Raw genomic sequence first — 9,002 nt, 5'->3', positions numbered from 1 at the left:
AATAAACCCCTCCCATCTGTTCCTTGCACTTCCTTCACACAGACCTTCACCCTCTCCAGGAATAAGTCAAGGTACACACAGGAAACTGATATGAGAAGTGATACAAAATACTTTTTTATTTAGTGTATTATTATTATTTTTACATTAACGGCAATAGGGAAATCTCAACGTTTCGTTTCCATGATGGTTAATACGTTCTAAAATGTTATTTCATTAAATGAAAATGAAGCTACCAGTTATGGTAAAACATTGAGTGGCTGTTAAAAATAAACAACATATTACAAGTTCATAATAAAAAAAAAACTAAAATGAAATGAAAGTGCAAACACTACAAAGTTCTTATCCACATTACATATTCCTAAAGCAATGTGTTAGTACTCCATCACATTTAGAAGTACTGAGAGCATAGTTGTGCAACGAAAGGAAATTAATACTTGATTTCAGTCTAAGCAATGGCCCTCAGAAAAATAAGTGGAGCAGCATTTAATCACAGGCTGCCAATAAATCCATTCAGGACTATTTTATCTTAATTGAAGGAATACTGACAATAATTAAAACTCACATTGATGGTCAATTATCCCACTGTGTGCAATGGCTTTAATGACAGCTGCTATTCTCCAATGGCCTGTATTCTTATCTAGTGTATATCCTCAACCCAGGGCCTTAAACGCCGCTCTCAGAATAGCCGCCACTGCCACAGCGCCGGGGTCAGGCTCAGTCTGGTGCTGTGTGGCGACGTAGCTGGCGCGACCGGCCTTGGCCGACATGGAGCGTGTGGAGTCCGCTCCTGCCTCAGCTCTCTGCCAATCACAAAACACATGTATTCTCATCCAGTAAATAAATCATCAATGATGCAGTAGATATTACATTCATAATCTGCATTGACTCTGGTTACCTCCACAGCTGCCTGTAATATTCCCATGTAGCCACCAGGGGGCGATGACAGCAACTTCTGCAGTTCCTCCACTGCAGGGCAAAGGGCATCGAGCTGCAGACGAGGCGAGTTGGTTAAAAGTGGCAGTCAAATACATAAATAATTAAGTATGACAACATTGCTCGGCAGGAGAAGTCTTACCATAGTCCTGTCGCCAGGCTCTGCACCTCCGTACCTGCATGAAAAGAAGAAGAGGTATAAAGCCCTTCGCACCAAAACCCTTAATGTGTTACTGAAGTCATAACGTCATAGTGATGTTGTAATGACATTTTAAGGACACTGGAAGAACAGCATGCACTATGCTCCCAATCTAGCAATGCACAGTATCTTTCAGACCGACATATCACCTACATGGCGTATCAAAATGTCATTTTTTGTTGTTTGTTTCCAGGGGTGGAGGGAAATGGAGTCCCATCAAAGCCAATGTCAACGTTATAAATGGCATTGTCATAGTGGGTGTATTATTCATTCTTGCGTATCTTAAGAGAAGGTTTCCATACCTCTTCATTGCCTCCGTCCCAGCATGCACTGCTTTGGCCCAGGCTGCACCATCACTCTGTCCCATCAGTGGGAGCACCGCCGCAGCCAGGAACAGGCTATACAACTACAACACCACATGAAATGCAGAAATTAGTTTATCAGTTTTATCAGTTTTGAGGACCCTGCCCCCCATAGGCTTGACCTGTACAATATCATCAAGATTCATTTATTATATTTACTTTAGTCCAATTGTGTTGACGTATTGCCCTTAATATTCTTATCTTAACGAAGACTGTTGAGGTGGAAATTAGACTTCTCGTTGAGAAAAATGATACTTCCTGCTACAGCATTCCACCAATTGTTTTGTCTGGCTTCATATAACAGAGGAATTGGGAACAAGACCAACCGCTCCAGATGAACCGCCCATCCTCTTTTGGACCAGTGTTGCCAAGATGGTCAGCAGTTGCCCCGGGCAACCAGGCACCTCGTGGCTCTGGAGCCACTCTTGAATGGCTGTGTGGAAGAAAACCAGACAGAAACTTTGCTTTTCAGAACAACTTCAGCATTTTTAGGCTTGTCGTGGAAACTTCTAGGATTTTGTAAACCATGTGCATTGTGTATTACATAATCATAGTAAGCAGGGCTCTAAATTAACACCAGGCAACCGGCCAACTGGTGAAATTTCAGTTTGGCTGAGTATGCCTAAGATTGTGCATGCATGTACGTATGTGTGCTGGCTATGGATACCCTTACTGTCTGTGTTTGTGTGTGATTTTAAGGTGGCCTGTGGTACACACCCTTGGCAGCACTAGCGTGCGTGTTGCCACAGTCTCCGTCCCCTGCGGCCCGGTCCAGCATGTTCAGCTCTTCCTGCCGCTGCAGCAGACTCTCACAGACGCCCTCCAGCACCTTCTTCATCACCCCACTCAGTGGACCTGCACACCACACAACAGCACCACACAACCGGTGAAACACAACACAAATGATCTGTCCCAAGTTCCCTAGCCACAGAAAGCTACGAGGGTCAACTTAGTATGGACAAAATTATGCTCCCCAAGTTCCCCTCGCTATGCAAATCTATGAGGGTGGTCAATTCAGTATTACTATGGACAAGCTCCCACCGTCTTGGGTAGCTTGTCCCCTTTAAACATTTTCCGTAGATACATCCTCCATAGAATACAAGCACTGGTGACCCATCTTTTTGTGTCACTGGTCTACGTAAGCCTGTTCATAGACTAAAATAACATGGTGGTTCAGCCTGTCATTTTTGCCATCGACAACTTTTGCTTACGGTAACAAAGCCTTTTCACAATGGCAGCCTTGTCTCATTGTGCGAACGCTGTTTAACACCCACCCACTCACAACACTGTTGGAAAAAGTTACTATGATTCAACTTATTCACACTTATCTGCCTGTAGACTGTCACCTTTGAAGCACGCTTCCTGTCACTCCTCTGAAGACACACCTTCGCACACCAAGTATGCACTGTCTACTTACTGGTACTCACACTGGAAAATGTATCCTTTTCAAACGGAATAAGCCATTTCACCTGAATTGAAAGTCAAACAGTTTGTACGGTTTAAAATGAAATCCAACTCAAGCTACAGAAGCAACTGTTCAACACATTACTGTTTGGTGCTCAGAGTGAAACGGTGTATGGTGAAGTCATTCTTCTGAGTCGCCATACCTGATGCGTACTTGACCTCGCGCGACTCCGTCTGTGGAGGGGGATCCACACTCCATTTCCTCCCGCTCACACTCTCAACACTGAGGTTAGGCCAAGCCGGAGCTGAGGTTTTAGCATCTATGAAAAATGGAAGAAGAAAAAAAGCCTGCCTTGTCAATCCCTAATAACAGGGATGTCAAACTCAGGCCCAGAGGTCAAATTTGGCCCTCGGAGCCATTTTATGTGGTCCTGGAGATGATTTCAAATGTGTATTACAGTTTGCCCACGTACACCATTAACATATAGAAAATATTACTTCAATGCAAAATGTTGTGATTCAGAAGTCTTGACCAGTCTGACACAATACTAACACATAGGCTATAATAGTATATGAGATGGAAATTAGTATTTGTGTTATTTGCCTAGCTTTAGATATTGAAGTTGGCCTGCGACTTCATCCAAGATTTTGATTTTGGCCTGCTATGAATTCGAGTTTGACACCTCTGCCTTGTACTCATACAAGTTTCTTTGTTTACGGAAGAGAATGATCAGGAAAGTGCGTATACCAAATAGCCTGAGGATGTCCTTGTCAGTCTTCATGATGGAAAGCGACATGCCAGCCATCTCCAGAGAGGTCATGAAGGAGCCCGACATCACCCGGGCAACAACAATGCCACGATCCTCTACGACAAAAACAAAAGTCATCTCACGACTGTCTGCCATGACTACACTGATGTTGCTGAATAGTCAATTACCTTTATTTCCTTTGGGATTAATAAATGTTACTCTACTGTTACTCTAAGGACGATTCTGATCAGATCAGATCATTAAATCGATCACAAAAATAAGAAAATTAAGAAAAAAATCATCTAGACAATGTTGTTGCATAGTAATGGGTATAGCCATAGCCACAATAACATTTTGTGAGAACAGAATTCTTCTCTGAAGAGAAAAAGAGAAAAAAAAGCAACTCGTTACTGCACAATAGCCTGGTTATCACAATTTCAAAGCTCCCTTATCTCAATTGAAAATGTTCTAGGTAGGGCGCATGGTCAAAGAAAATGAGAAGCGAAACTTTCTGCCACATCACAGTTTGTATGGGCAAACCCAGGCTAACGGCAAAATGCAATCCTTAAAAAACAACATTCTTATTGTTTACCTGGTTGTTTACACAACGTCTTACCGAGACAATTGATGGCAGACTTGGTGACCACCGCCATCTCCAGGCACGACAAGGCTCCGAGATTATTTACACATAGCACCACACTGTCCCCTTAAACAAACACGAAAACAACGAATTAGGTCTACATACAATGAGCTCAGCACTTTACATTGGCATATCAATAATCCTACTGCCAAATGCTTCACAAGTACCTGATTTCATTGGCAAGTGGGACTGGTTGTTGGAATCAGTCATGTGGTCGATCATGGTCTTCACAACCTCATCTGCTGTGGCCACCTAAGGGTCAGACAGAAGTATTGCAAGGAGAAACAGACCTGCAGTGTTTTTACAAGCATTTTCGTTTGAAACACTTTAGGGGTGTATTTGCTAATGCTCAGAAAGTAAAATCCCTAGCTTTACATTTGAGCCAAAATAAAGTACATCCTATTGTAAAACTTTAATGATTCGATGAGTCATTGCCCCTTAGATAGTTGGCCAATCACATCATATAGTCATTCCCTGAGAAACTATTTCATATAAATCCTCTTTTTAGTATTTTTTGGTTTTATAGTTGAAGATTTCTGAATATAAATCGTATAATTCATTGTAAGGAGAAATATAATATCAATAAAGGATACCTTTGATCTCTTTATTCCAGGCTCACCATGGATTCCTGTTGAAGGTATATAAGTACAATAATATCGTCAGTAGTCAGTAGTAAATTAAAATCACAAGTATTTAGCAGCTGTGCTGGGAAGGCACCCCATAGTGTTTGTTTGGTTTCTTCTGCTTCTTTTCTTCTCATTATTGTTTAACAGTTTTCTTCCGTAATGGGATCTCTATGGAAAACTGTCACTATGGAACTGTTGGGGAGTCAGATTTTGCACACTGCCTTGGGACAGCACCCTGATCATTTTCAGCAACTTTCATGTCGCCACCTAAAACTCTGTGGCGCCACCAATAGCACATTGCTGCACTATTTCTGCATGTAACATTTGAAAACTTGGTATTGCTTGAATCCATGGGAGAGCCCCAGTTCATTACACCCCATGATGTCATTTTCATGACGATTTTGAATTTTGTTTGAAATAAATCAAAATGTTGCTCCTCCCACAATTTGTGTAAGCATTTTTCTTAAAAAATTTAACACATGATCTTTTTCTTTTTTAATTATGCGTGACTTACCTTTGAACCATTTCTCTATCCACCACCCAAACCTACTCACCACACACACACGCACTCACGCACACACACACCGCCCCTTAATCCGTCAGCTGATTTTCCTCCTCACCTAATCCGAGCTCCATTTCTCCAGGTGGAAGCTGAAAGGAGGGCTTACATCCCGGCACGCAGCACGGAGACAGACTCACTCCAAGGGTGCCTGCATCCAACATCACACATCAGTACATTAGATTGCATTACAGTAGCGTCTGCCCAAAATGACTCAGACATTTAGGTACAGGGTATTGGTTACAGTCCATGGAGCACTTTATGGTCACTTTGGGCCATTAGGGTGTTATACAAATCTACAACTCAGATCAAAAACTCCCTAACTATTAGGCCCCAGCTGCAACTAAATCAGAATATGAAAACTATTTAAGGTGCAAATCATCTCACAAGAACCCATTCAGAAAAACACAACTGATGGGTCTGAATTAGAAGATGAACCACCCCACTTACCAATGGCTTTCTTCACCTCATCCATCCTGGACACAATAGTGTCCAATGGCAAGCCTTCTTCTGCCAGGGCTCCAGCCAGCTAGAGGGACGAAACAAAAGTTTTCCGTTTAGGGATGGAGACAGTGATGTTCAGTTCAGTGTGTAGACTGGTCCAGCAATTCCAAGTGGCTATTTTACCATTGTTAAGTATCCTGGCAAGCCAGCTGATAACATGAAAAGTTTAAATATTTTGCTGGTTTGTCTGGTGTATGAGGATATATTCTTACGCAGACCCTTATGTCATTTTAAGATGACCGTTACCTTGTGAACAAACACGGTCCCACACAGGCCTCTCCTGCCAGCCTTGGTGGGCTGATTGAAAGCGCAGTCATCGGCTACAATCACCATGTTGACTGGGACGCCCTGAGCCCGCGCCTGCTCGGCAGCCAGGCCGAAGTTCAGCCGGTCGCCGGTGTAGTTCTTCACCACCAGCAGGACCCCAGAGGCGCCCGCGTGCCACAGAGACATGATGGCCGCCAGGATGCTGCCCGGCGGGGGTGAGGCAAAGACGCCGCCTGCCACTACCCCTGACAGCATCCCCAAACCGATGTATCCTAATAACAACGGATATTATCAATTATAATGATGATCAGCATCATTCAGCCTAACAATGTAAACTCTGTGCTTAAAAGGGGCAACTTATAGGCCTACTGGACGTTGAGCACTCTCAATTGCTCCACTGAAAAGGGTGATGCATCACTGCACACACTGATCTTTAGTAGAAGTTTATAAACTTTCAGCAAAGAATACCAGTGTTATGTACCCTCTTCCTTGAATAACGAGAAAGGGGGATGCCCATCATCAAAACCAGACACTGGTTGTGCACAGGGACTCTGCTTTGAGCACAATGAATGCATATTTCTTTCTGCATTCAGAAATCGAAGAGCATGATCAATTAACCTGCATGCGCGGGCTCGTGACCCGAACCGCCACCGGACAACAGGGCCACCTTCCCCTTGAGGTTCCCCAAATCAGAGCGCAGGGCCACTCGGTGCCCACGGAGCAGCGCGAGGCCCCCATGGCTGCGCACCGTACCACACAGAGCCTCATCCACACAGGTGTCCACCGAGTTGAGCAGCTTCTTCACCTACACAGAACAAACACAAACAGCAGGTCGGTGACAGACTATGATAACGCATTTACCAGGTTATTATTAAGATTTGCGAGTTAATAAACGATGTCGGCAAAGGGCTATTACGCATAGTTTCACTGGTCCATTAGCGGCCTTGGAGTCTATCAGCCCAGTATCAAATCACTGCTAAAGTCCATCACGTCGGACTCTGAACTACAGCTACGGACCACTGAAAGTAGCGTACAGTTAACATAGCCTATTTATTTATTTCATTCCAAATTTCGAGCTCGATGCGCAACAATAAAAAAACAGCTACAAAACAATTAGCCATGTGTGGAAAAAGTGGGAGTCAACTAACTCGTTGGAAATGACCCACGAGCGAGAGAACGGGAGATGCATGCATGCTACTGTTATCTACAACTGAGTAAGGAGAGCCAGTCAGTCGGCTTTAGAAGACGACACACAAGCAGTTGCATTTCGTACAAAACAGTTATCACACTTCTTTTAGCGCACTTCTTTTACACTTCTGATCGCGCGTAGCCTATGGTCTCGAGGAACATGAAATACAGTAAAGGAGAAGACAGGTGGATGGGTTACCTCCATGCTTCCTGTGTGAGATTACAGTGCCCCGCCCCACTGCAAGAACAGCCGTTTCAGTGAAAACATGGAGAGACGCGGACTGGATTGGACTCATACAGTGGGAGTCGCAACTTTGCAGTTTTGACATAGGCCAGAGCCCAAAGCGTGAATTCTATTGGCCTGCAGCATTTTTGTTTGCTTGACATAAAAGATGACTCAGTTCACGGATTCAAATATCAACATAAAATAGGCAGCAATTTTAGAGCCATGTGCTTGTGGGTGTGCAGAATGTGGCCATGATGTAACCAGCATAATTGGTTGACTGCAAAACAAGGCGCACAATAGGCCTAGTCCTACAGTATGAATTGAGTATTTTAACCAAAAACACTAGTGGAGAGACCACAGGCGCTTGTTGTGATGTGTTGTTTATGAATTCCTTCAAAGTGTTTAATTTAGTCTTTTCATAGTTATCTTGTTGGCCACTTACAATGTGCTTTATTTCATTGTGTTTTTTTTACCCCAAAGGAAAGCTGATTTCTAAAGGCTCTGTATAAAGATTCCTTAACGAGATGGTGAACATGATCTCCATACAGCTTTATTTGAATATTAAGAGTGAGATAACACGTCTCCTTGTTGAATATCTCAGGTAGTTTTGAAGCATGAGGTTATTAAGAATTTTACTGTATGTTTGGGGGCATGACGCCTTGCATCACCAGTGCGGAATCTCTTTTCACAGCTGAAGAGGCACCAGGCAAGGCCGGAGAGAAATTTTACTGCCAGCATGCTGAGCTAGACAGCCATGGGTAAGATGTACACGACTATAGTGGAAAAGACTCATCTTGATGCCCATAAACACTCAGCCCTCACAATCCTTTGATCTTCCCCCAGTAACCCAATATCCACTCCAGAAAGCAGCGTTTAAAAAGGGCTCATGCCAGCGAAGATCATGGTCATGGTAACCCAAGTGTGGCAGGGATTCAACCAGTTAGGTTGAGAATCTGATCTGACAGACGAGTCGGTTATCATAACAGTGTTTAAGAGGATGTGTAGACAGATAGATAGAGAGAGAAAGAGAGACACACAGAGAGAGAGAGAGAGAGAGAGAGAGAGAGAGAGAGAGAGAGAGAGGGGATTAATATGCCTAGATATAAAAAGACATAGCCTACTTTATTAAAATAATGTGTACAATACTTACTACTACTAATAATAATACTCAATGTGAATTGTAAGCTCATTCACAATTTCTCATTGTATCATAGCTGACCACAGCTGACTACACCACACCACGCCACACCATCACACCCCACCATCACATTCCCTCAGCCTTGGCGCTCTGCTGTGTTCCCCCGAGGCAACATAACCCAACCTCTTCCTACTGGGAGTCACATGG

General features: G+C 43.5%; 1 protein-coding gene across 2 annotated transcripts; it reads right to left on the bottom strand.

The window, feature by feature from the left end:
- Nucleotides 1–91: 91 nt before the first annotated feature.
- Nucleotides 92–7,674, bottom strand: tkfc (triokinase/FMN cyclase). 2 transcript variants are annotated; one of them, XM_063187370.1, is made up of 16 exons: nt 7,631–7,674; nt 6,862–7,048; nt 6,223–6,515; nt 5,923–6,001; nt 5,534–5,623; nt 4,881–4,915; nt 4,455–4,539; nt 4,264–4,353; nt 3,647–3,763; nt 3,102–3,218; nt 2,212–2,349; nt 1,821–1,927; nt 1,435–1,538; nt 1,076–1,109; nt 896–988; nt 92–800 (listed from the first exon to the last, which is right to left on the bottom strand). In XM_063187370.1, the coding sequence occupies exons 1-16, from the start codon at nt 7,634–7,636 to the stop codon at nt 651–653; spliced, it is 1,725 nt and encodes a 574-aa protein (XP_063043440.1). In that variant the 5' UTR covers nt 7,637–7,674; the 3' UTR covers nt 92–650. The 2 variants fall into 2 exon arrangements, with proteins under 2 accessions (XP_063043440.1, XP_063043439.1); XM_063187369.1 differs by lacking the exon at nt 7,631–7,674 and adding an exon at nt 7,392–7,546.
- Nucleotides 7,675–9,002: the final 1,328 nt, after the last annotated feature.

The sequence above is a fragment of the Engraulis encrasicolus genome, chromosome 21, assembly GCF_034702125.1.
Source record: "Engraulis encrasicolus isolate BLACKSEA-1 chromosome 21, IST_EnEncr_1.0, whole genome shotgun sequence".
NCBI classification, from domain to species: Eukaryota; Metazoa; Chordata; class Actinopteri; order Clupeiformes; family Engraulidae; genus Engraulis; species Engraulis encrasicolus.
This window is presented reverse-complemented; position numbering and strand designations above follow the sequence as displayed.